General features: G+C 43.2%; 2 protein-coding genes across 8 annotated transcripts in view; both read right to left on the reverse strand.

Annotated features, from left to right (window-relative positions):
• The window catches only part of ANKDD1B (ankyrin repeat and death domain containing 1B), a 62,027-nt gene extending 47,144 nt beyond the window's left edge, over nucleotides 1-14,883 (reverse strand). For 3 of the 5 annotated variants that reach the window (XM_053299081.1, XM_053299083.1, XM_053299079.1), the window contains exons 1-2: nucleotides 14,416-14,851; nucleotides 1,923-2,026 (exon numbers count right to left, since the gene is read on the reverse strand). In XM_053299081.1, the coding sequence (XP_053155056.1) occupies nucleotides 1,923-2,026; nucleotides 14,416-14,542 (231 nt within the window). In that variant the 5' untranslated portion in view covers nucleotides 14,543-14,851. Of the gene's footprint in view, nucleotides 1-1,922; nucleotides 2,027-14,415 lie in introns of all 5 variants that reach the window. The other 2 variants (XM_053299084.1, XM_053299080.1) reach the window with 2 other exon arrangements.
• Nucleotides 14,884-17,145: 2,262 nt separating this feature from the next.
• The window catches only part of POLK (DNA polymerase kappa), a 54,222-nt gene continuing 43,659 nt past the window's right edge, over nucleotides 17,146-27,708 (reverse strand). For all 3 annotated transcript variants that reach the window (XM_053291193.1, XM_053291192.1, XM_053291194.1), the window contains 4 exons: nucleotides 23,814-23,985; nucleotides 20,906-21,778; nucleotides 19,335-19,392; nucleotides 17,146-19,224 (listed from right to left, as the gene is read on the reverse strand). In XM_053291193.1, the coding sequence (XP_053147168.1) occupies nucleotides 19,140-19,224; nucleotides 19,335-19,392; nucleotides 20,906-21,778; nucleotides 23,814-23,985 (1,188 nt within the window). In that variant the 3' untranslated portion in view covers nucleotides 17,146-19,139. The remainder of the gene's footprint in view (nucleotides 19,225-19,334; nucleotides 19,393-20,905; nucleotides 21,779-23,813; nucleotides 23,986-27,708) is intronic.

A 27,708-nucleotide genomic window follows, 5' to 3' on the forward strand; every position in this document is an offset into this window, starting at 1 on the left:
AACAGCAACAACACTGACAATAAAATTCAGCCATCCCAGGTCCTTGGGAGGGACTCAATGTCTGGATAAAACAAACCAGTCAATAACACCTGTATGACTGTGTAAATAAATGATAATATAAATACTAGAGGTGCAGTCTCTGGCTTTTTTATGCAAAGCTCAAACATATACAAGGTACACATATACACCATGATTATTCACAACAGGAGTAACTGGCAGTTACAAAATTTCCTGATTTTAATTTTTGTTGGGGAGAAATCCCTGGTCTAGATTAAGTCCTAATGAATAGGACCAAACTTTCTGATAAATTCTGGTTCAGCAATACCCTCCGAGGTATTTTTTCCTTAAATGTTATGATTTGGTGGGCAGCTGCAGAGTATCCTGGCAGACTGAAATATTCTCCCACTTATTTCTGAATGTTGACATTTTTAATGTCAGGGTTGTGTCCACTATATACAAGCTGGCCTGTTTGTTCGATAGATCGCAGGATGTTATTTGCAAGTGATGGCACATAGCACACTGGACAATGAGCAGGTGAGTAAGCTTTTGATAATGTGATTCATCATGGTATGGTATGGTATGGTATGGTATGGTATGGTATGGTATGGTATTTGTCAGGATCCATGCCCATAAAGGGGCAGTTTGAAGGGGACTGGGTGGACATTCTAGCAAAACACACCAACACACTGCCTTTACTGCTTCTTTCACGCAGGCAAATAATGGAGTGATAGCATCACTTGGCTACCATCTCCAGTGCTGGGGGCTGCCTATTAGCTCATAGCCAGCCCAGGCCTCACTGCATAGTTCCTTTCAGGAAAGCCCAGTGTACCAAGTTCCAGGCACAGTCCCACCATTATATGCCTTGTTGCCGGTGGGTGATTTCTCTGGGCAGCTCTTTGGCTGTCCGCACAGACCCTAGACCTCTCTTGCTTGTGTTGCCTATAAAGGAAAGCTAGCGCCTTCCTCTTCTGAGTGCAATGTCTTCCCATCGCCATCCACATGAATGCAGCTGCAGGCATGGTTTCTTCTAAGGTGCATGTAGGCACATTTTGTGCAGTACTTTTTAAAAATGTGCAGAATGAAATAAGTGTATGTGCAGCTGAATATATGAGGTGTAATAGGAATGGGTCTGTTCCTTAAAAAGAAAAAGATAAAAAGAAACATAAAATGAAGATCTTTTCAGTCTTCATAATCTTATATATTACAAGAGTAATTGCTTGATTAGTCAAAGGCTTTTATTGATTCATACTGAACTCTATTTAAACTGTATGTGTAGGTATATAATCATTAAATAGTACAAAACCAAACATAAAAAAATAATGTATCATTTTCCCTTCCCTCTTTTCTGTTCTCCTTTGGTTACAAAAAGTTTAAGGGCAGTGGATGGATGGTTTCTGGTAGCTGCTTGTGTAGTGGGGGAAAAAGCTTAGATTAAACTCTGGTTGCAAGTGAACTTCTGGGTTGTCAACAGGCTCCTGGCTTTACTGGGGCCCAACCCTGCCTAATGATGAAATCTATAGTTGTCTGCAACCTCTGGAGCTCACACACCTTCACCTGTGTATGGCATGGCATGGCTCACCAGAAATAACAGTAAGACAAAATAAATGCATACAACATTTCACAAGACAACGGCTCTCCCAAAATGTCCTGCCTTACTCCATCCTCATCTATACTTGGCTTCTAGTCCTGCCCATTAACTTCTGCATTACAACAAAAGCTTCTAAGGTTTTCAAAGCTTCCAAAGATTTCAAAGTAACCACAATTGATAAATTTAGTGAAAGTAACATGGAAGAAACAGGATTTAATTTTTGGGAAATCCTCAACAGAAAGTGTTTTATCCTTATAATAGTCCAGTCCACTTAAGGAATAGCAATACGATTTACTGCACTAAGTATTTTATACTTATACTTACTTATACTTACAATATTTACAGCATTAATATTAATATTTTTCTTAAATAGTCTTTCCATAGTATCAAGATTATTAGTTTTAGCAGCATGTTGAAATTCTTTCTCGTCTGGAAGTACTGCAAAACAAAACACATGGATTCATGAGATATTAAAGAAATTGCCTCAACAAGTTTATTTTACTTATTTATTTATTTGATTTATATACCACCCTTACAAAAATGGCTCAGGGCAGTTTACATCAAAACAAAACAAAACAATTAAAATCAAAACTAAATCAATTAAACAATAACAATCATTTAAACGTTAAAACCATTAAAAACCAACATTATAAATTTAAAATCATGAATCGAATTAAAAGCCTGGGTGAATAAATGTGTCTCCAGTGCCTTTTTAAAAGTTGCCAGAGATGGGGAGGCTCTTATTTCAACAGGGAGCGCATTCCAAAGTCCAGGGGCAGCATCGGAGGAGGCCTGTTCCCGAGTAGCCGCCAGACGAGTTGGCGGCAACCGCAGATGAACCTCTCCAGATGATCTTAACAGGCAGTAGGGCTCATGGTGAAGAAGACATTCTCTTAAATACCCAGGGCCTAAGCTGTTTAGGAAGCCACCTAATGGAGCAGTGGGGAAATGACTTGACTACCAAGTCAGAGGTTGCTGGTTTGAATCCCTGTGGGTATGTTTCCCAGACTATGGGAAACACCTATATTGAGCAGCAGCGATATAGGAAGATGTTGAAAGGCATCATCTCATACTGTGTGGGAGATGGCTACGGTAAACCCCTCCTGTATTCTACCAAAGACAACCACAGGGCTCTGTGGTCACCAGGAGTCAACAGCAATTCGACCCAGGGGTGCCTACCACCCACCAAGCTCCAAGGCAATCGGACACTTCTCTGGTTATTGGTGAATTGTTGAAGTATTTTTCAATTTTTGTATTCCTCCCATAGAGAACAATGGGGATTTGAGGATGCCCCATTCTCCACCTTTGGGGGTGCCAGAGCACCCCAAAGTGGGTCTGGGGGCCTGGCAGGGCCGGCCTCCACCCCCAACCCCCAAGTTGACAGGATTTATTGTTGATTAATCAGGAATTTTTAAAGAATTAAGTTTTGGCTCCATAGACATGTATTGGCTCAATAGGAAATCATTACCTGAGCCTTTCCATTCAGTAAGAACACTGTGTTCCCTTTCACCTTAATAGCTTAATTAATTTGACCGGAACTCAGAGTTCAGAGCAATAAGCAATTAAGGTCAGTAGGTCAAAAGGCACTCTGTTATTTCCTGTTGAGCCAATGCATGTCTATGGAGCCAAAACTTAATTCTTTAAAAATTCCTGATTAATCAGCAATAAATCCTATCAACTTGGGGGTGCCGGGGGGTGGTGGAGGCCAGCCCTACCATGCCCCCAGACCCACTTTGGGGTCCTCTGACACCCCACAAAGGTGGGGAATGGGGCATCCTCAAATCCCCATTATTCCCTATCGGAGGAATACAAAAATTGAAAAATACTTCAACAAATCACCAATAATCAGGGAAGTGTCCAATTGCCTTGGGGTTTGGTGGATGGTAGGCACCACTGGGTGCCTACCACCTACCCCAGTTCCCCCCCCCGGTACTCCACATAGGGAATAATGGGCAATAATAATAATAAATTCAAAATCTCATTAAAAATCATGGGAGCATCCGATTACTTTGGGGTTTGGGTGATAGTTGGCACCCATGGGTGCCTACTACCCAACCCAGTTTTGTAAGCTTGAACCAGTTCAAACCAGTTCAAATTGCTTCAAATTGAACCAGGCTCAGTTGGGTTTGAATTCAAACTTGCAGGTTGAACCAATGCCTGGTTTGGTTCAAATTTGAACCGTTGAACCAAACCAGTTTGAATTCAAACCGATTTGCACATCCCTATATTCCATCTCATGAACTCTATCTAGTGTCAAAAGCCTGGCTCTAGTTCCCTCTTCTAAGTGAAATTTGCTGGCAATCCACTAGGAGCAGGGCCAGGAATGACCCTTTTGTGAGGCGAGGTGAGGAGCCACCTCAGGCAGCAGCTTATTGGGGCACCAACCAGATAGCAAAATGCTCCCCTGCTGCTGCCGCCAGCAACTCTTTAAAGCCAATCTGACTCTTACAAGAATAAGCCTTCTTGTGAAGGCTTTCAAGAAGTGCCTCTCCTCACCCTCTCTGCAAAGCTTGTAAGAAGCACAAGGCGAGAAGAGGAGGCTGCCAGCAACCTTCCTTCCTCCCTGCCCTCCATGTCATTTTCAAAACTTCCCAGGGCTGGTTATGAAAAGTGGCTAGTCTCCCACCAGAGGCATGGGACACGGCAGCATTTGGTGCCTACCCTCAGGTGCTGCAATACTTCGGGCCACCCCTGAGCAGGACTTTTTCAGTGTCGCCATTGTTGTGGAATACCCTTCTTCAAAGGCTCAACACTCCTTCAGACATCAGTCCAGGACCTGGCTGGTCTGGAAAGCTTTTGAACTGTGCTGATTTATGTGGGTTTATTTAAAAAAAATAAAAAATCTGTTAATAAGAACATAAGTACAGCCCTGCTGGATCAGGCCTAAGGCCCATCTAGTCCAGCATCCTGTTTCACACAGTGGCCCACCAGATGCCTCTGAGAAGCCTACAGCAGGAGTTAGGGTACTGTCATAATTGACAATACATTTTTCTGCCCTGTTGGTTTGTTTTTGCTGTTATTTTTTTCATGCTATTGATTTTTTAAGGGTTTTTTTAAACAGCCATTTTGAGTTTTAAAAAATATATATATGGTAAAGCAGGATATAAATATATATGAAATTAAAATAAATAAATGTATGAAAGAAAATAAAAGGGGGAAAGCTGTTTGTTCTTCCCCCTCCTTGAGTGGAAACATGTAAACAGTCAAGACAGACTAGTTCTTCAGCATTTGTCCTTTCAAGTAAGTTGAGTTTGATAAGGAACATTGGCCTACATTTCTTACTTTCAGTTCCCTGTCTTCTATTCACAAAGATGAGTTAGGAGTATATAATCTGTAGGAAAACAGCTGCTTTTTAAATTTTAAGTTGCTTCAGAATTGTTCATATTTGACGTACTATTGCTGAAGAAGCTGATGAGAAAGAAGTTCTTTCTGTTCTTAGACAGATAAAATGTTTCTGTAGCAATCTACCAAAAGGTGTGTATTTAAATGTAATTTCCCTACATCCTTGGGGACATGTTCATGATGTTTATCTGGGAGGAACGGCTAAGTCCCACGATGTGCATTTTCAACACATACAGCACTAACAGGGCCTAATGAGAAAGAGAGATGTCTGGCTGTTAAGTGAATTATTAAAATTACATTACTAGAGGAAGAAGCCACCTAATGGTACAGCGGGAAATGACTCGACTAGCAAGGCAGAGGTTGCCAGTTCGAATCCCTGCAGGTATATTTCCCAGACTATGGGAAACACCTATATCAGGCAGCAGCAATATAGGGAGATGCTGAAAGGCATCATCTCATACTATGCAGGAAGAAAAAATGGTAAACCCCTCCTGTATTCTACCAAAGACAATCACAGAGCTCTGTGGTCGACAGGAATTGACACTGACTCGACAACACACTTTACCTTTGCCTACTAGAGGAAGAGACGACAGTAGGGAGGGCTGAAGTCTTGACAGGAAGATAGTGAGAAAGAAAGAGTTTGAGCAGGAATTTTGTTGTTCTTTTTAGCAGCATAGAAAAAGTAATGGGATAAGACTGTCCATAACCAGTGAGTGAATGACAAAATAGAAGTTTATTTGTATATTCTGAATCTTTGTCACTGCTATAAACTGCTCTGAATTGATGGATAGAGTGGGCAGAGTATACAAATATGGGAGGGAAATGAATTTTTCCAGATGCATTTTCACATTTATAAAACATTTCAATTTCTATAAGAAGGTACCATACCATTTCCCAGTGTCTCCCACTGCTCTTCTTGAAGAGAAATACGTGAAAAGAAATAGAAGCAAATAGGGTATTGGTCAAATGGTCATATTATTATGAGGGGAAAGCACTCTGGACATGCTCATACACATCCTGTATTTCCATTTTCCAGGACTGAATCCTGGCACTGTACAAAATTCTGGATTGGCGTTCTAGTGACCCTTGGTATATGCCTTTATGAAATTTGCATTATATCAGATCTGGAATTTCTGAAATGAGAAGGTAGAATGACAGACCATTCATCCAACTATCCTTCCCCCAAATCTTGTGTCAGGGTTAAAGTACACAATAGTTCAGGGGAGATGATGTCTACATGTTGTAAGCCATTTAGGAGCCCTGGTAGCAAAGAGTCAAGCAGATCCTTAACCCAAAAGCTGGCCTAGAGTGATTGTTTTGAGTAAACAAAAACTTAACATCTCTCAGTTGCCTTGAACTTGAACCAGGACTGAACCCTGAAAACACTAAAACTGACAACCAATTCAGTAATCAGATCCTCAGGCAGCATGGTTAGCTTGTGTGGGGCCCAGGACAAATACAGTGGTCCCTCTACTTACGAAATTAATCCGTTCCGAATGCACATTTGTAAGTCGAAAAGTTCGTAAGTCGAAAAGCGGTTTCCCATAGGAATGCATTGGGAACGGATTAATGCGTTCCGGAGCCTAGAAAAAAGACCCAGACCCCCAGTAAGGCTTGCAAACTGCACAGGAACATTTCTTTTCAAGAATAAACAGGCAGTAAACAGGCAGGCAAGTCAAGGAAACCGCATGTAAAATTCGTAAGTCGAGGAAACCCCATCTAAAAATTTGTAAGTCGAAAAAACCGCATCTAAAACCGGATCTAAAACTGCCGTTTGTAACTCGAAAAATACTTCTGTCGAGTAGTTCGTAAGTCGAGGGACCACTGTACTTTCCTATTGAATAGTTGCTCCTATTTCTGATGAGTAGTTCCCTATCCATCTCCCTTTCTTGATGAATCAATATTGTTCTGGCCCTACCAAAACTATGAGTCTCTGTTGCTGCACAGCAGGTCCCCTGTAGGCATGGGGAACTGGGCAACTGCCTCTCTAGAGTGCCCCCTTTCAGCCAGCCTTGCTCTCAGGGTATGTTTTTGAGGTATGGTCGGGTGTCTTCTCTGTTCCAGTTGTGTCTGGAGAAACTATATTTCCTATTGGAAATATAGGTTTACCACTAGAAAAGGAGCAGAATAAGAGAGATTGGCAGACATTACCTAGGAATAACTGATAGTCCTCCTGGTATTCAAATAAAGGCTTTCCACCCACAGGCTGATATTCAGCCTCAACAGGGAGGATTCTTAAGATGAGGCTGGAAGCTGTTTCTTGGGCATTGCAGTTCCTCCTTGCAACACATTGCGAGAGTTCCCGGCCTTGGGCAAGAGTTGCAGGCAAGAGAAAATGGCTGTGGCGGCAGGCCGCAAAACAGCCTCAGGAGGCAGCGGGATGGCCTGGCCTGGCCAGGCCATCCCGGATATGGAGGAGGAGGAGGCGGCGGCAACGGTGGCCCAGCCCAGCCTGGCCGGGCCGCTGGGAGCAGGAGGCAGCAGCGGGACAGCCAGGCACAGGCAAGGGGAGAGGAGGCAACGGCGAGAGGATAAGGGGGTGGGGGAGCGAGTGAGGCAGCCTGGGGCCAGAGGAAAACAGGCGGTGGGACTCCCCAGTTCGCCGCTCAGGAGGAGGAACAGCCGCTCAGGAGGAGGAACGGCCCTTTTCGGCCCACCGCTGCCTGGTAAGGAGGACCTACTCTGGGAAGAGCAGACACAGCTGAGAAGGTGAGCAAGCCTTTCTAAACATCTAGCCTTTTCCCCTTCAAACAAACTAACAGGGAGTTTTGCAGGGGCTGTTTCTCTTTAAGGGGTAGGTCTTAGTCTCTCTCTCTGTGTGTGTGTGTGTGTGTGTGTGTGTGTGTGTGTGTGTGTGTGTGTGTGTGTGAGACTTGTTAGGGTTAAGATATCACAGGGCTAGGAGTTCTTAGGGTTACCTAACTGCAGTGTTTACTTAGTGGCTGCTTGGAGGGGGTGGAGTCAGCTAGGGCTGGGAGAGGCCCCACATTCCTTTCCTTTGACTCACATCCTGTGTGACAGTTGGAAGGCTATTCTACATATGATGTGAAGGCCCGAGAGCATAGCGAACAGAGCATAGTGAACAGGACGTAGGAGTTTTGCAGGAGTTTAGCGGGAATTGTGCGGGGGAGCCTGGAACAAGCCCCTGCGATCACAAGGATCACAAGGAGCCTGGTGGAGAAGAGAACGTAAGTACATATCCTTCCCTCGTATCCCTCATATTCTTGGGAAAGACTGTTTGGACAGTTAAATAGTTGACCATTACAGCTGAGACCTATCCTAGTAAACTATCTAATAAATGGACTATAAGCTCCCTAAATACTGTAAACAGCCAACTAAAACAGTATGAAGATAGAAGCTCAGCAGGGGAAGGGGCACTTCCCAGTGTATTGCACAGAGTGCCACATGTATGACTATTTGCCCCATGGGCAGAAGTCATGGGTGTGTGCTCGGTGAAAGGAGCTCCTGGCTCTCAGGGAACAAATCCGTTCCCTTGAGACCAAGGTGGCGGATCTGGAGAAGCTCAGAGAGACATGTGGACGAGACCTTCAGGGATGTGATAGAGGCATCCCACTCCAGAGCTGGTAGCTCCTCTGCTGTCAGGGAGAATAAAGGTCTTGGGTGAGGAGGACATCGGTCTGAGGAAGAGGGAAATGCTCCTTTAGAAGAGACCCCTTCCGTGGATGATGAGTCCATATCCTCTCGCACAGGGGATACTCCTCTGGGGGGTGGGGGCCTCCTTGTAGTGGGTGATTCAGTCATTAGAGGGATAGAGAGATGGGTCTGTGACCCGCGTGTTGACCGCACGGTGACTTGCCTGCCTGGTGAGAAGGTTGCGGACATTATGCAGCGTCCAGACAGGTTCCTAGGCAGTGCTGGGGAGGAGTCAGCTGTCGTGGTGCACGTCGGCACCAACAATGTGGGGAAATGCAGTCGGGAGGTCCTGGAAGCCAAATTTAGGCTGATAGGTAGCATTTTGAAGTCCAGGACCCTCAAGGTAGCATTCTCAGAAATCCTACCTGTTCCACGTGCAAGTACAGTGAGACAGGCAGAGCTGAGGGGTTTCAATGCGTGGATGAGATGTTGGTGCTGGGAGGAGGGGTTTAGATTTGTTAGGCACTGGGACACATTTTGGGGCAAGCAAGGCCTGTACAAAAGGGACGGGCTGCACTTGAACCAAGATGGAACCAGACTGCTGGTGCTTAAAATCAAAAAGGTTGCAGAGCAGCTTTTAAGTTGACACCTAGGGAACAGCCGATGGGAGCTGGGCAGTATCCCGTTTGGCAAAAGCCATCCTTTAAAGTGTGAGGCTGCAAAGAATTCAGATAAAACAGAAGGGGACAGAGCAGAACTGCATAAAGAGCAGACGGGAGCCTGTGCCAGCAGGCCAAAGAGTCAAAAGAATAGCATACATCAGGGGAGAGATTCAGTGTATAGGTGCTTATATGCCAATGCCAGAAGCCTCCGAGCCAAGATGGGTGAGCTGGAGTGCTTGGTTGCTAATGCAGAAATAGATATAGTGGGCATAACAGAAACATGGTGGAACAGTGAGAACCGGTGGGACACTGTTATCCCTGGGTATAAACTCTATAGAAAGGACAGGGAGGGGCACCTTGGAGGTGGAGTAGCACTGTATGTTAAAGAAGGCATAGAATCTAACAAGCTAGAAAACCTAGGTGGACTGGAGTCCTCCACAGAAACCCTGTGGGTGACTATACAAGGCCGGAAAGGGAACGTGCTATCGCCCTCTGGATCAAAATGCCGACAGTGACTGGGAGTTGCAGGAGGAAATCAGGGAGGCGTCAAGGAGAGGCAGGGCTGTAATTATGGGTGATTTCAACTACCCACACATAGACTGGGTAAATTCACATTCAAGTCAGGACAAAGACAAGAGGTCAAATTTCTAGATATGCTAAATGAATGTGCCCTAGAACAGTTGATCTTGGAACCAACCAGAGAGAAGGCGACCTTGGATCTAATTCTGAGTGACACCCAGGACCTGGTGCATGATGTCAGTGTCATCGACCCTTTAGGGAACAGTGACCACAGTGCCATCAAATTCAGCATACATGCGGGGAGAGAATCACCAAGGATGTCTAACACAGACATTTTGAATTTCAGAAGAGGAAACTTCTCCAAAATGAGCGGTATGGTGAAAAGAAAGCTGAGGGGGAAAATCAGGAGAGTCACTTAGCTCCAGAGTGCATGGAGTTTACTCAAAACCACAATACTAGAAGCCCAGTTAGATTGTATACCCAAAAGGAAGAAAAGTACCACTAAGTCCAAGAGGATGCCAGCATGGCTAACGGGTACCGCCAAGGAAGCCATAAAAGGGAAGAAGACTTCCTTCCGAAATTGGAAGGCCTGTCCAAACGAAGAGAACAGAAAGGAACACAAACTCTGGCAAAAGAAATGCAAGGTGACAATAAGGGAGGCAAAAAGAGAGTGTGAGGAACATTTAGCCAAAAGTATCAAGGGGAATAACAAAAACTTCTTTAAGTACATCAGAAGCAGGAAACCTGCCAGGGAGGCAGTTGGACCATTAGACAATGAGGGAGTGAAAGGGATTATTAAGGAGAATATGGAGGTTGCAGAGAAGCTGAATGAGTTCTTTGCGTCTGATTTCACAGAAGAGGATACTGAGCATATACCTGTTCCTGAACCAGGCTTTTTAGGGATAGAGGCTAGAGAGCTGAGTCAGATAGAAGTGACAAGGGATGATGTTCTAAACTGTCCGGAAAAACAGAAAGCTAACAAATCACCAGGGCCGGATGGCATCCATCCAAGAGTCCTCAAAGAACTCAAATGTGAAATTGCCAACCTCCTTGCTAAAATATTTAACTTATCCCTGAAATCGGGCTCTGTACCAGAGGACTGGAGAGTAGCAAATGTAACACCGATTTTCAAAAAGGGATCCAGGGGCGATCCAGGAAATTACAGGCCAGTTAGCCTAACGTCCGTTCCAGGCAAATTGATGGAAAGCATCCTCAAGGATAAAATTGTAAAGCACCTAGAAGAACAGGCCCTACTGGAAGTGAGCCAGCATGGCTTCCGCAAAGGTAAATCTTGCCTCACCAACCTTTTGGACTTCTTTGAGAGTGTCAACGAGTGTGTGGATCAAGGTGATCCAGTTGACATAGTCTACCTGGACTTCCAAAAAGCTTTTGACAAAGTTCCTCATCAAAGACTCCTGAGGAAACTTAGCTGTCATGGGATAAAGGGACAAGTACATGTGTGGATTGCTAAGTGGTTGAAAGACAGGAAACAGAGTGTAGGTATAAATAGAGAGTGTTCACAATGGAAGTAAGTAAGAAGTGGGGTCCCCCAGGGATCTGTTCTGGGACTGGTGCTTTTTAATTTATTCATAAATTGTCTAGAAGCAGGGGTAAGCAGTGATGTGGCCAAATTTGCAGATGATACCAAACTCTACCGGGTAGTGAAATCCAGAACGGATTGTGAGCAGATCCAAAAGGATCTCTCCAAACTGGGGGAGTGGGCGACAAAATGGCAAATGCACTTCAATGTTGGCAAGTGTAAAGTGATGCACATTGGGACAAAAAACCCCAACTTCAAGTATATGCTGATGGGATCCGAGCTGTCGGTGACAGACCAGGACAGGGATCTTGGGGTCATGGTGGACAGCTCGTTGAAAGTGTCGACTCAATGTGCGGCAGCTGTGAAAAAGGCAAATTCCATGCTAGGGATCATTAGAAAGGGGATTTAAAATAAAACGGCTAACATTATAATGCCCTTATACAAAACTATGGTGCGACCACACTTGGAGTATTGCATACAATTCTGGTCACCACATCTTAAAAAGGACATTGTTGAACTGGAGAAGGTACAGAAGAGGGCAACCAAGATGATCAGGGGCCTAGAGCACCTTTCTTATGAGGCAAGACTACAACACCTGGGGCTTTTTAGTTTAGAAAAAAGACGACTGCGGGGAGACATGATAGAGGTCTATAAAAGCATGCATGGTGTGGAGAAAGTGGAGAGAGAGAAATTCTTTTCCCTCTCACACAACACTAGAACCAAGGATCACTCCATGAAATTGATTGCCAGGAGATCTAGGACCAACAAATGGAAGTACTTTTTCACACAACGCGTGATCCACTTGTGGAACTCTCTGCCACAGGATGTGGTGACAGCCAACAACCTGCATGGCTTTAAGAGGGGTTTGGATGACTTCATGGAGGAGAGATCTATCAATGGCTACTAGTCGGAGGGCTGTGGGCCACCTCCAGCCTCAAAGGCAGGATGCCTCTGAGTACCAGTTGCAGGGGAGTAATGGCAGGAGAGAGGGCACGCCCTCAACTCCTGTCTGTGGCTTCCAGCAGCATCTGGTGGGCCACTGTGCAAAACAGGATGCTGGACTAGATGGGCCTTGTGTCTGATCCAGCAGGGCTGTTCTTATGTTCTTATGACCTGGCTGTGGTAGCGGTGAGGTGCAGCTGTAAGTTGCTCAGTGCGGGTGGGGGTGTGGGGCAGGGAGAAGAAGAATGGAAGGGAAGGGAGGGCAAGAGAGGGTGGGGGAGGGGGAGGGGCAGGAGGAAGGGGGCAAGAGAGAGTGGGACATGAAGGAGGGGGAGTGGGACAAGAGAGTGGGGCAGGGGGGAGGCAAGAGAGAGTGGGGCAGGGGGAAGGAGAGCAAGAGAGAGTGGGGCAGGGGGAAGGAGAGCAAGAGAGAGTGGGGCAGGGGGAAGGAGAGCAAGAGAGAGTGGGGCAGGGGGAAGGAGAGCAAGAGAGAGTGGGGCAGGGGGAAGGAGAGCAAGAGAGAGTGGGGCAGGGGGAAGGAGAGCAAGAGAGAGTGGGGCAGGGGGAAGGAGAGCAAGAGAGAGTGGGGCAGAAGAGCCGGCCCCAAAGAACGCGCAGATGCTCTGTGCGGGTTGGCTAGTTATTAATTATTATTATTATTAATTGTTATATGCATTTTGTTTGTAAAAATATTCTTAAAATAAACATTTTAAAAAAATAAACTTTTCTGTCTCACATGAATTATTTTATTTTAATATTCCACTGCAAGCAAAATAATTTAATACTAGCCAACCCCGCACAGAACATCTGTGAGCTATTTGGGGCCCATCGGTCCTCTCCCCCCACCCGATGGTTTTTGGCCGGCTTTAAAGCCACCCCATTCCCTCCTGGGCCGTCTCCTCTTCCTGGCAGCCCAGCCACCTTCTCACCCTGTTGCTGCACCACCAGGGCTGGGCCCGAAACCACTGCCATCTCGCCACTGGGGCCAGGCCCGAAATCACCGAAGCCTCCCCACCCGGGCTTGGCCCACCGCCTCTCCACTGGGGTCCGGCCCGCCACCGTCGCCTCCCCACCAGGCCCACCGCCTGTGCACTATTTGGGGCCGGTGTTTCTCGGCGGGGCCAGTCCTCCCCCCCACACCATGGTTTCTGGGCAGTCTCCTCTTCCTGGTGGCCCAGCCACCTCCTCACCCTGCTGCCGCCTCACCACCATGGCCGGGCCTGAAACTGCCACCTCGCCACTGCAGCTGGGCCCAAAACCGCTGCCTTCTCATTGGAGCTGCCGCCACCTCCCCATTGCATCCGGAGCTGCTGCCGCCTCCCCATCGCCTCCAGGCCTGCTACCACCACCACCACCTCCCCATCACGGCCAGGTCTGCCACTGCCACCGCCTCCCCATCACAGCCGGGCTCACTGCCGCTGCTTCCCCATCGCGGCCGCCGCCACCTCACTTGCCTGCCCTTCCGCTTCCAGTCTGCCATGCACCAAGCATCCCCAAATTGTCCAGCTAAGAGAATTAATTATATAGAAGACAGTAGATAGACAGACAGTTTATTCTGCATGAAGTGTATCTAAAGCAGTTCAAAATTGCCTGAACTAGTTACCAACCCATCCAGGGGCGTAGCTATGGGAGAGGGGGCCGGTGTTCATCCCTCTCTCTCGCAGCCCCCCAGAGTGAGGGAGATAATGAAGAAAATAGGGAAAGATGGATCTGGAGGGCCCTCAGGAGCTGGGGCTCCATGTTCTTTGAACCCTTTAGCTCAATTATAGCTACGCCCCTGAACCCATCTTTTAAAGATAGTATCTGCACTGGAAAGTTTAAAAAAAGAAAGACACAGATGAACATAATGCAGTTAATGTTCGACTCCTTGCCTTATGAGGTGTGTGTGGCAACTTTAGGAAGCCCTTAAAAGAAAAAATATAAATCATCAACACATAATGTTAATACTGATACTGATCAAACTCGGGTGCTTTTGAGGACTGAAGGTAAAATCTCTCTAGTGTGCTGCGAGTGACAAAACTGAGCCTATATTTTGGCATAAACCAACTGTTTCCACGACCAGACCCCTCTCTCGGCTGAAGCGCAGCTCCTTCCCGCCTTCTGCAGAGGAGCTCCTCTCTGACGCAGCCGTGGTAGCAGCGCAAGGAGAGCGCTTGGTCGCGCACCTCCTGGGCTGCGCCGGCTCTTCCCACACGGGGCGCGCCTTGGACGCCTCTCACTACACTTACACGTATCTGCATTGGCTGCCTCTGCTGCCGCCGCGGCTTGCGGGCTATCCTCTTCCGTGGGGCTCAGTTTCAGGAAGCCCATCACGCCGCTCAGCCCTTTGACTGCCCGGTTCCAGGTCTCCTCCATGCCGCTGCTTGCCAAACAGCCCCAGAGCAGCGCGGCCGCGGGCACAACGCGACTCGCGACCGGGTGTGGCGCTTTCTGGAGACAACACCCTGGCTGCAAGAACCAGCCGTCATAGCCTGCAGCTGTGTTCCGCCCCACTTCCAACCGAGTTGGAGACTAAGAAACTGGAAGAAACTAGTTACCAAAAAGGAAAGAACTGGGAATGACGGATTGCCGCGGAAGTGCAAAGCGACACCTGCAAAAGTGAAAAAATGCTTTGAGGCTTACAGCTCGATCCATTGCGCCGTTAAGCACGTCCAATGGGCTTAGGATCACCTGGCTCTGCATAGGATCGGATTGTGGTCCTCGTGGAAATATGAGCTAGGACGTAGAACAGAATGAATCTTGGGTAATAACCGGAATTAAAAAGAAAACACGCACACGTGTGGGCCAAAAAATAAATCGCCTCGACCCAGCAAGGACTATTCTTCCACGAAACAGGCTTCCGGTAGTGGCATAGCCCGGTTTGCTAGTGAGTGGCAAGTATTCCGGGACAGTTCCTAATGTCAGATTGGAAACAATATTTGTATATAGTATCGAAAACCTGGTAAACTGGGGGATTGAATCCAGCCCACTGTCTTAATTCTCTCCGGACGTGGAGAAGCTTTTTCAATCCCTCACCCGCTCCCAGTAGCAAATTGTCAAGACAATCTTTGGCAGAATATCTTTATTTAGCAGGGGGAGAGTAAGTGGCTCTATCCACACCCAGCGCAGTACTTCCAGTTGCTCCTGTCTATCTTGCTTCTTTTTAGATTGTGAGCCCTTGGCTTTGGGGACAGGGAGCCATCTTCTTATTTATTATTTCTCTATGCAAACTGCTTTGGAAACTTCTGTTGAAAAGCAGTATATAAATATTATTTGTTGTTGAAATAAGAACCAAGTTTTGGGGTGTTTACACAGATAAAATGCGTGCACCCGATACTTGCCCACAGCTGAATACATATTTTTACATTGATTAGAGTCACTGAAGATATACAATACTGCAATCTCATCATGGGACAGGGTGCTTCATTCTGACCCAGTTCTGCTCACTGACATTTCATTTAGGAGATATGCACATGCGATCATGTCACTTTCATTCTATTCTGGGTAAAGAGCTTAGATCAACCACAAAAATAGGGATGGGGTTATGGCTCAGTGGTAGTGTATCTACTTTGCATGCAAAAGGTCCTAGGATCAATCCCTGGCATCTCTAGGTAGGGCTGCCAGTCAGTGTAGACAATATTGAGCTAGATAGACCAAAGGTCTGACTCTAGTATAAGGCAGCTTTCTAGATGTTAAGAGTGTATTACATTGTTCATGAGAATTGAAGTTTAATGTTTGTAATAAAGAGCAGAGTTAAGTTTTACACCCTCTAGATAAACAGCAACAGAAATGACTCAATGCGAAAGTAAATACAATGGGTCATATAACATATAAAAATAATAAAAGGTAAGATTGTATAACAGTTATCCAGTCAGTTCTTAAGTAGATTTCTAAAAATTATGTTTTCAAAGTATCTTATGGCTAAACTACATATTATGTGATTGTGTATTTGAGTACTATTTCCTCTATTTATGAGAATGATGATAATAAAAATCAGTTGTGGGATGCTGGACATTTTTTCCAAAGTCAGTCTTCTCTTTTCTCCTAGGAAGGAAAACGTTTTGGTGTCCGTCCATGTGTCCGTCTCCCTCTAACAACTTTGCAAAGCCTGGACCAATATGAACCAAATCGGGTACATTTGTAAGGAAACGTCCATGGTGTAGTTGGTTATGTCACCCACCCCATTTCAAGATGGCAGACGCATAAAATTTTGGAGGCACAAACAGGCTAACTTGTGGATCGTCTAACTGATTTGAACCAAATTTGGTACAGTTGTGATGAGTAACACATAGGGACACCTCAACAGCATAGTTTGTGATGTCATCTACCCCACTTCAAGATAGCAGATATGTAAGTGTTTGAGGCTCAATTGAGTCTCAAATGTTCTAACCAATTTTGGTACAGTTGTAGAGAGTGACACACAGGGACAATATGAACCAAATTGGGTACTTTGGTAGGAACACATAGGGACACCTCAACAGCATAGTTTGTGATGTCATCCACCTCAATTCAAGATGATGGATGCATGAACATTTGAGGCACAAATGGGCTAATTTGTGAACTGCCTAAGTGATTTGACCACATTTAGTTGTTGTAGGCATAGTGAAAGGAAAGTAGGCAGATTAGTTCTTACTAGCAGAACTTGTAAACTTGTTCTTGAAGACAGTAAAAGTGGCCTGTGTATCACTTCTAAGGTCAAGCAAATCAACTTTGCTTAAGGTCACACAGACCTTTGACTTGTTTTGAAATCTCCAAAGAGGAAACCTTAAACACAGAGCAAACAGTATTCCACTTCCTCAAACCAGACAAAAATAATTTCCACTGTTTAATTAACCATAAAATGTTGTACCTTCCTTCTCCAGTTCTGCATATTTAAGATCTATAATGCAGGCAAACAAAAGAATCACAGGCTACTCCACATGTTTAAGTAAACTGGATGTAAGCATACCAGCAGCAAGATTTATGTACTCTTAGACACATTGGTGTTATGAAATGTTTTTAATATACTGCTTATTGTAAATATATTTTATATATTCAGCACAACAATGATCATGAAAGTGAGGAGGGAGGGAGAGTGTAGCTATGGAGAAATCTGTGAAGGGTATATTGGGTAAGATGATGAGAGGGGAAATGAAGGAAAAAAGAGGTAGAAATTGGGTCAAAGGTAGCTTTGAAAAATGCATATATGCTAATTTGTTCTGTTAACCCAATTCTGTTTCTATAGATGATGGTCAACCTCTGAGGTCAAGACAAGATAATGGAACAAGTTAGTCACGATTGGGATTGTTCATGAGTAATTTAGTCTGGATGTCAGCCAGTGAATTTTACTGAAAGTTAAGCAGAGTTGCTACTTTTGCCCATCTGTCAAGTAATGGATAATGACTTGGCTTTCACAACGTCACCACAGCAACTTAAATGAGTTATTTGCATGGGATTGGGCTGTTTAAGATTGTTTTTGTTTAAGATTGTTTTCAAAACACAGATTGACCATGTGGAACCAGAGAAGCTGAATTGCTACTGCTGAGAAGTTAAAATATCATTTTAACAGTGTACATTTATTTTACAAAGCTTTGGTTATTTCATTTTACAGTGAGTCTCCCCGCTTCAACAATTTCAGACCTGAGGCTACAATCCTAGATATACGTACTATGGAGTAAGACCCATTAGACTCAGTGGGACCTGCTTCTAAACAAACATGGTTAGGATTGTGATGCAAGTCTGAGAAAATTGTTCTGTAGAATATGTTACACTGTGAATATATTATGAATAAATTAAAATACATGTGAATTATATAAACGCAAATATATACTACTACTACCATTTAGAAAGTAAAATATCTTTTCCTTCATATTCTTTAAATTAGAAAAATTGCTGGTAAAATCACTTCACTTAAAAGCTGAGGATGTCTTACACCTAGGTGTATGAAATTCATTATTTGAGAACTAGGGATATAGGTAGGATGTATTTCATTGAACAGATTTCTATCCTGCGTTTTTTATGCTGGACCTGTTACACAGGCATAGTCTTACCAAAATCAACTGGACTAACTGAACTGCCCCCCTTGAAGTGGAGTCAGTCATAGGAGGAAAAATATTTGTCCAAATATTTTTGGACAAATACACTAAAGGTTTTCTATTAAGCCACAGCAAAAAAGACACAGGCAGTACAGCTCAGGCCTCTTGCAAGAGCTCTTACATGCTGGCAAGCTCTTAAAGAAGGTGAACAAGTCTAAAATAAACTTGTGCTATTATAATTTAAATGAGACAGACTAATATTAAAATCAAATGAGCTGGCCTGTGTTCAAAGTACAATATCTACATGCAGTTAACTTAGTTGGCCTGTATTCAATTGGTCTATATAGTGCATTAATTTCTAACCACCAATGAATAGATAACAGATCTCTTGTTTAAATTAACAGGAGCTAGAATTTCTCTGAGAACATGTGCGCACGCATGTCCCAATATAAACAAGATCTTACTGTAAGTGCTTGAATTTATGTTGCTAAATATACTATAATTGCACTGCACCAAGTGCCATTATTTTCTTCAGTGCATTTTCTCTATAGAAATTGACTTTAAGATATTATTTAACTGAACAGGATCTGATTTATGAAGTTGATATGTTCATCAGCAACTGAGACCCCAATCTTCTTCACTCTCTTCTTCCATGTCCAAGCTATAAAAATGACAGCCATCAGCATCATGGCATAGTAGGAACCACTGACTTTCAAAGAGAGACTTGGTACAGGACACTAAGCTCAGCAAAACAAAATTAACTTTCAGTTAATTGTCATCCCTGATATTATGAAAAGTTATTGTAAGGAGATAAATAAATTTGAGAGGAGAGTAGTAATTTTAAAAGTGCAAAATCATCTCTAACATTGGTGAGTGATTGGCAAAGCCTGAGCAACATACTTTATAGCAAAACTACTGTACCATAACAATAATCCAAGTGTCCTTCAAATGTATTGCACTCATTTGAAAAATGTTTCTATAGTGCACTTAGAATTATTTGACTTGGCTTTCTTGGATGTGGAATGGGAAGCCATTGTTCCAGATCTGAAATGAAAGAAATATATATATCACTAATAAATTAAGCAACTTTAGCAGCAGTGAAGTTGATTACAATAAATTCTAAACACTCAAGTAAAGTAGTATACACAGCTTACCGTTTTGTTCCCATTGTGCTATTTGTACTCTGTCCATGATTCCCTCTGTCCATGATTCCTGAAGAAAAACATATACCATTAAGTCTTTTAACTGAGAAGCAGAAAGTATGCTGTATGAATTACCAGTGGGAACTGTTACCAGCAATGCTATTCACACACTGTTACACTCAGGAAGAACAACCAGGAACAATGGGATCCATTCCAATTCCGCCCAACTACCCTATTCAAGAAAGAAGAGCAACAGGAATGTTGCCTCTAGGCACAAACTGGACTATAAAAGCCCCTGGTTCCTTGAACTAATGTGCTCCATGTGTGCCTTTGCGATCCACACACACCTTGGCGTCACCAGCAGCTTGGGAGATTTTCTGCTCACATGCCATCACATAAGGCTATATCCAGCTTTTTGTGCCAATTTCCATATCGGTTCCCTGGCCTAACCCAATCTGCCCAGTCTTCCTCACCAAAAAAGGAAGCTGGTTCCACGGAGAAGGTACCCTCATGGATTTGCGTCTATCACCTAACCCCTCCCGTCTTCTCACCCATTCTTTTGACCAAGCTGTCCCTGAGCAACGAGGTCTTTCAGTTATTCGAGAAGCCCTGAGGTCTCTGCATCAGTAGAAACTCAGGTAATATGAATGTTTGTCCCTCACTGGGCTCATCTTTATCCCTGCTCCTTTTTCTTAAATCCAGCTGCCTCCTTCTCTAAGCCTCTTACTCTAGCCAGCCTGGAATTCATTTAATTCGGACCTAAGCCAAAATGCCTCTTTGAAGCTGAATGTACCTTTAATAGGATTGCTTGAAATCACACATTTCTTTCCACTGTATCCCTCCCTTCAATAAACCCTTCTTTTGATTTTCGAAACTTCAGCCTTACCTCAGTCCAGTTATTTCTAGGATCCACACCGTGGTGTAAATTTAATCTGATGTGGAACTGTCCTGCTCAGAGCTAATTTCCCTACACAAAGCTCAAACACAATTTTGGGGGCTTCACCAATCACGCTGAGGCAATTACATTACCAGAACCCACCCTCTAGCATGGGCTAGAGAAGATTAGAAGCTGTGTTCACGTAACAGGACAACACAGAGTCCCATTAAATCTGAACTGACCCAAAATTATTCAAAACATTTAAGTAGTAATAGATAAGGTATATATGTAAATCCCCTTTCAGATGAGCTCACTGTTTATCAATAGGGGAACAAATATGAGATAATTCACTCTAGGCCTTATGGGAATAATAAAGCTAGCCTATCTTATTGTAAGGATTACTGAGATAATACAGGTGAAAGCCTATACTTGGTTTGCTAGTTTAGGGGTTCCTGAAAGAAGACATCCTATAACTTCTACATGGACAGTGCAAGAACCCCAAAGCATTGTTTATATTCTGCTTCATCAATCAGTGCTCATGAAGTAGCATTTTACTTTTTTCTGAAGACAATTTGAAGCTTGTTTTCACAAAATCCTTTACTGAGACCTCATTTAATTCAATTGCTGCGCCACAGCAATATATTCAAAACATGCCTTGAAAACAATTTTTTCCAAAAAAAAAATTACTGGTAAGTGAAGTACTCACCCACACTTTTTGAATTTTCTGTTAACTGCTTGATAATGCCCTTGTTTAAACAAACATCCACATGCCTGTTAAATAATGCAAGGTTCTTTGTTCTTTGTTCTAAATTGCAGACTGGACAAACTAAAATATTATTTTCAGCTGTGTCAGAAAAATATGGTGACTTGATTTCTGTACAACTGGACTCTTTAAAATGTATTCCTTTTTTCACTGTCGAGGCTTTAGAAGAAAAGTCATGTTTTGCACTCATGCCAAATACAAAATCTGCAGGAAGACTACAGTCACTATTATTACTGTGTTCATCATCTTCCAGTTTAGGAAAAACATCTGTGCTACTATTGGTAGCTTTATCAACCACATCTATTTGTTGCACTTCAGCCGGTAGCATGTGTGTGTTATCTTTTTGACATTCTTTCTTTTTGCTGTCCACAGATAGATTAGTCACATTCTCCCATGGTTTGCTGCCATTTGTAATTTCTGTGCAATCTTTTTCCAGTGATCCACTGAGGCACTTATCAATGTGCCTGTTAAATGCCTCTAAAGTGCTATCTTGGCGCTCTTCAAAGCAGATGGGACAAATGAAGATCTGATGTTCATTATCCTTTGCTTGTTGAAGTGATGTCACAGATGACTTTATATCTTGAAAATACTGTTTGTTCGAAGACTCATTTGTACAAGGTCCTTGATCAGCTTGCTGTCTCGTAGCTCGTTTTTTATTGAAAAAACTCTCAGATGCTTTTGGAAAGTGTTCCTCACCAGATTTCCTAGGAGAGAGTCTAAAAGTGTTGACTAGTTTCCCTGGCTCCAAGAAATTAATTATGCTCTTTTGTTGGTACTTCTTTTCTTCTTCATTTAGAAAACTTGATACTCGTACACCTGAATGCAATTGAAGTCACATGATTATTAAGAATATGTATATAACTTTCCAAAAAAATAAAAATAAAATAAAATTCAAGGTGGTCTGCATAGAAAAAGAAGAATGGCAACAGAATAAGCAAGTCCAATCAAAATAAAACAAAAATTGGGTACCAAATTGCAGCCATAGCGTCATATTCAAACTTACTCCTGCAACAATGCTTGTGCAAGGAATCTTCCTTGATCCCTTGACCCTGAAAAGGCACTCCCAAGAGTCAGGGAACCATCAGGAATGACACAGAATGTGGAAATAAGAAGCTGCAGGGGGAGCTGAATTTCTGGAAACTCAGGTGGAGGCACCAAAGCAGAGGGTAGCTTTTTTGGGAGGTGGGGGATTTTCCTTGTGTGAATGCTGTTGTGTGAGTGTGTGTGGATATCCACAAAACTGAAACTTTTACAAACAGAACATTATAAGAAGGTTTGCTGCATAAGCATCAATTCTATATGATCTTCCAACCTTATTATGCATTGGCAGAAGTTATAAAGCATCACTGCACTTACATGTGATGCCACAAATTTCAACTGGGAAAAGGTAGTTTCTAGAAAGAACATTCTTCAGAGTGGTTTTTGTTTTAAAATATCTTGAAATGTTGATTTTTAAATGTTAAATAATATATATATTTTTAAAGGAAGCTTAGAACTCAAAATGCAGGGTTCTTCTCAATACCAAGGAAAACATCTTCTGAAGCAGAATAAATAATGCAGGTTAGTACAGTTTGCTAATTTAACATGCATTATTCTACATACAATATTGACATTCCTGAGGAATGTTTTGGCAAGGAGGGCCAAGAGGAAGGTATGTATGGCTGAAGGCCATGAACAACAGAAAGGCAGCCATTCAGCATTTCATCTCTTGAACACTGAAGTCTTTTGCGAACATGGTCTGAAGGATTTCAGCTACGTGTCCACAAGGATGAAGTTCTGTGGTCTTTACTTTGAAGAGGAAGCTGAAATGCTGATAAATCAAACTTCTGCAATAGATTCCCTTGCACAGACTAGCAGATGACAACCAGCCCTACATATACCCCATGTAATATCAAACCTCTACTCTAAAAAGCCAGATAACTGCAAAATTTATTTAAAGATTAGAGCAAGGGATTCTTCTGTTTTAAGAAACTATTGTAACAATTCATTTTACAACAATATTAAGTCCTGGGTTTGTTTGTTCTTAACCCCTCCAACAATGAAGAGTCCAACACCAACAATGAAGAGTCTAAGTATCTCAATGGCATATTTGGAATTTTAGAGTTAGAAAGTATCTTGGAGATCTAGTCCAACCCCCGTTCAGAGCAGGGAACTGCTACAGCATCCCTGACAGATGGCCATCAGCTAATCCAAACCTCCAGCAAAGAATAACCTATCACTGTGTGAGGCATATTGTTCCACTGTTGAACAGCTCCTACAGTTAGGAAATTCCTCCTAATGCCTAGCCTGAATATATTGCTTTGTAAATTCAACCCATTGGTTTTAGTCTTCCCCCGAAGCACCAGATAACAGGTCTGACACTTCAAATAGTTAAAGACAGCTATCATATCTCCCTTCAGTCCTCTCTTTTATAGTCTAAATATACCCATTTCCTTTTTCTCATAGGACTTTGTTTCTAGACCCCTCATCATCTTTGTTGCCTTCCTCTGAACACACTCCAGTTTATCAATGTCCTCCTTAAAATGCAGAGCCTGGAACTACAACATTTCAAGTGAGGTCTGAACAGTGCACTAAAGAGTGGATATTATTTATTTATCAAATTTGCACACTGACCCAAACTTTCATCTCTGGGCGGTTAAAAATAGCATAAAACAAGTTAAAAACATATACAAAAAACTTCTCATGATTTCGACACCAAACCTCTGTTAATGCAGACCAAGTTTGCATTAGCTTTTTAGCTGCTGCCTCACACTTTGTGTTTATCAAGATTGTACCTTCTTTAAAATAGCCAGTACTACTATGTTGCACATATGACTATAGTGATTAAAATAATTTTAAAAGAAACATTTACCCATCAGTCTTAGGCGTAAAGGTTGTGGGGCCACACTGTCCATTTCACATTTAAGTAAATCTTTAGCAAGGGCAAATATTTCTTCTTCAGTAGAAACTGCAGACAGTACTGTAGTAGCTCTTGTTTTCACTTCAAAGTTTATATTCTTCAACTTTAAAGTAACAGTTCTAGCCTATTAACAACAATAAACATCCTCAAAACAATGTCTTAGAACCTTATCAGTGAGGCAACAATATTCTGAAATCAGGAATATACCCATTGACATTTTATTTCTATTATGCTTTTAAGTGTAGGATTGTCAACCAATTGATAATTCAATTGTCTTGCTTTCGTTCAGTCACAGCCATTGTATGTTTTCCATCAGTTTGTCACAATATAATGTGACCAAGAAATGGAGGAGAAGTAAACCGCCTTGAGATTGTTTTTAATGAAAGGAGGTATATAAATCTAGCACTAAATAAAAATATAAATAAATAAATAAATAAATAAATAAAGAGGAGCAGGCTTAATGGATGGTGCCAACAGAAATTCTATGGATCAAAATGAAAGCAATGGATATTAGCAAGGTTGTTGGGAGAGGGGCAAAGCCTGCTCCTCTGAAGCAGCAGGGCAGGAGGCTGGATACCATTTAGTCCTATTGGGAAAAGGTCAATTACTACCTTAGGGATAAACCAGTGCTGTGAAGAGGAAAAAACAGGTTGCTTACCTGTGATATTTTTGGTGATTCATGTTCACTCACAAAATGGGTTTTGCATTTGCACAGTAAACCCCATGGAAGAATTCCATAGCTCCATGAAGTGCTCTTCAGTTCAGCAGAATCGCACGCATGGCATGACTGTTATTTTGGCCGGAGAGAATCTTTTTCTCAGTTCCTAATCTGCTCCTGTGATGAGCAAAGAATGTGGTTGGACCAAGTCCGGTAAGCCATTATTACTGTGCAAGTATCCTAGCAGCAGGGTAGGCCAGGCAGGTGTTGTGAGTGAATATGGATCACCAGAAAGATCACCTGTTTCAGGTAAGCAACCTGTTTATCTCTGAAGTGATCCATGTTTCATCAGAAAATGGGTGAATAGTGAGCACACTTGAATGGTGATGGGTACTAGGATAGAGTTACAGCACCTTTTTTTAGCACCACCCAACCAAAGTTGGCCTCTGCCGCTGAGCAGATGTCCACAGCATAATGCTTCAACAAAGCGAAGATCTGGGGACTACGTAGCTGCTTTACAAATGTCTGACATGTGTGCTGCTGACATGGCTATAGTTCTAGTTGAATGTGTCTTGACTCTGCAAGGTGACTTGATGCCTTGTTTGTTGTAGAACATGAAGATCAGCTGTACAAACCAGTGCAAAAGTGTCTGTCTTGAGATAGGCTGTCCCTTTTTCACTCCCTTTTGAATAGCTTACTGGACTTTCTGAACAGTTTAGTTCTGTACATATAATAAAGCAGAGACCTCCTCACATCCAAGGAGTGCATGGATTTCTCCAGAGGAGTAGAGGGGTTCATGAAGGAGGAGGGTAAGACTATGTCTTGGTTTAGATGGAATTCAGAGACTATCTTGGGTCTGAAAGATGGATCCATCCTCAGAACCACTTTGTCTGGAAGGAATTTTGTATAAGAGGAGTCAGCTCTTAGAGCCGTTAGTTCACGGACTCTCCTTGCCGATGTAATGGCAACCAAGAACATAGTCTTTAAAGACAGAGATTTGAGGGAGCACAAGGCTCGTGGTTTGAATGGAAACTCTGTCAGTATGGATGAGACTAAAGAAAGACTCCATGGTTCAAGCAGGCTCTCTGACTGGAGAAAACAGGTTATCAATCCCCTTAAGGAATTTTTTTGAGTTAGGGTGGGAGAAAACGGTGTGTCCGTGCCACCCGGGATGTCTAGCAGAGAGCGCAGCCATATGAACCCTTGGAGGTGGCACTGGAGAGTTCTGAGTTCTTTAGACACGTTACGTATAAGAGGATTTGATGTATAGAAGCCTTGTATGGACCAAAACCTTTGGTGGTAGCATACTGTGTGAATCTCTTCCATTTGCATTTATCATTTCTTCTAGTTGATTCTTTCTTCTCATTTAGGAGAATGTCATCTAAAGGTTGAGCCTCGAAGCAGTTAGGTTCAGTACCTGGAAGTTGTGGTGGAAGATGTGGCCTGGTCCCTGTTAAAGGAGATTTTGGTAGTGTGGAATACAAAGGTGTGGACCCCATGACAGACTCAGCAGGGTGGGAAACCATGGCTTCTGAGCCACTAAGGAGTGAGTAGAATGCTCTTCATTTCCTCCTCTAAGATTTTGCTCATAATTTTGGAGAACAGGGGTATAGGAAGAAATAGGTAGTACAGGTCCTTTTCCCACGGCATCTGGAAGGCATCTCCCAGGTCTGCCCTTGAACAGTAGAGGTTGCATTTTTTGCTGTCATGTGTTGCAATCAGGTCTATTAGTGGAGTTCCCCAGGTTTGAAAGATGTTGTGGAGAATCTCTGGATTTGTCTCCTACTTTTGTTGTTGGGAAAAATTAAGATATCTGCTGAGGGCATCCGCTAAGATGTTGTAAGGCTATTTGATGTGTAAGGCTATGTGTAAGGCTTGATGTGTAAGACTACTGGATGCACACCATGGTGTATGCTCCATTCCCACAATTGTAGTGCCAGGCTGCAGAGAGATCGAGAGACTGTCCCTCCTTGGCAACTGACATAAACATTCACTGTTGTGTTGTCCAGCAGAACCTGCACTATCCAGTTTTTTAGTAGAGATAGAAATGATTTCAGGGTGTATAATACTACTAGCAATTCCAGAAAGTTTATGTGTAGGGATTGCTGTTACAGAGTCCATTTCCCTTGAGCATGAAACCCCGCACAGTGGGCTCCACATCCTTTTAGGGAAACATCCGTTGTCACCATTATCGATGGGGTTGGAAGATCGAAGGGTATACCCACAGAGAAGTAGTCTATTTTGGTCCACCACTGCAGAGTCTGAAGCACAGGTGGTGGAAGAGTCAGCCACGTGGTCTGGCTGTCTAAATTCAGTCTGAATATCGACTGAAGCCAGCTTTGGAGCTGGCACATCTTGAGCCTTGCGTGAGTTACAGTGGCTGTGCAAGAGGCCATCAAACCTAACAGCCTTTGCATGGTGCACGATCTTTGTGCTGGGTTCAGCTTGAACGCTGAGATTGACTGTACGATCTGTTCCCTCCTGTCCTCCAGGACATACGTTCTTTTTGTTTCTGAGTCCAAGACTGCTCCTATGTATTTGTTTTTCTGGTTCTAGGATTAATTTTTCCCCAAGTTCACTTTAATTCTTAGCCTAAGAGGTCTAAGATGTATTGTACATGGGAAATCAAGATATCTTTGGCTTCTCAGGTCACTAGCCAGTTGTCAGACAAGGAAATATGAATATGCCCTGTGTCCTTAGGTGTGCTATTATTGTACTTACACTCTTCATAAAGACACAGGGTGCTGTTGAAAGGTGAAGGAGTAGAACTGTGTACTAAAAGATTCTTGATCCCAGAGTGAATCTAGAGTACTTCCTGTGTTTGGGCCTTATTCCTACATGGAAGTGGGCATCCTTCAGGTCCAGTGTCACAAATCATTCCTCCCCTGATAGTAGGGGAAAGATGCCTTGTAAGGATATCACGTGGAATTTTTTCACTTGCACGTATTTGTTCAATTGGTATAAGTCCATAATAGGGCGGAGACCTCCATCCCATTTGGGGATTTGGAAATATCTCAAGCAGAAGCCTGTCTCCCGCTCCTTCAGAGGAACCCGTTCTATCACCCTTTTTTGTAGTAAAGAAATAACTACTTCTTCTAAGATAGGAATTGTGTGGGTGCATTTTATCCCTGAAAAAACAGGGAGTCTGGTAAATTCTATGGTATAACCTGTTATAATGCTCAACACCCA

This window comes from Hemicordylus capensis, chromosome 2, assembly GCF_027244095.1.
Source record: "Hemicordylus capensis ecotype Gifberg chromosome 2, rHemCap1.1.pri, whole genome shotgun sequence".
Taxonomy (NCBI): Eukaryota; Metazoa; Chordata; class Lepidosauria; order Squamata; family Cordylidae; genus Hemicordylus; species Hemicordylus capensis.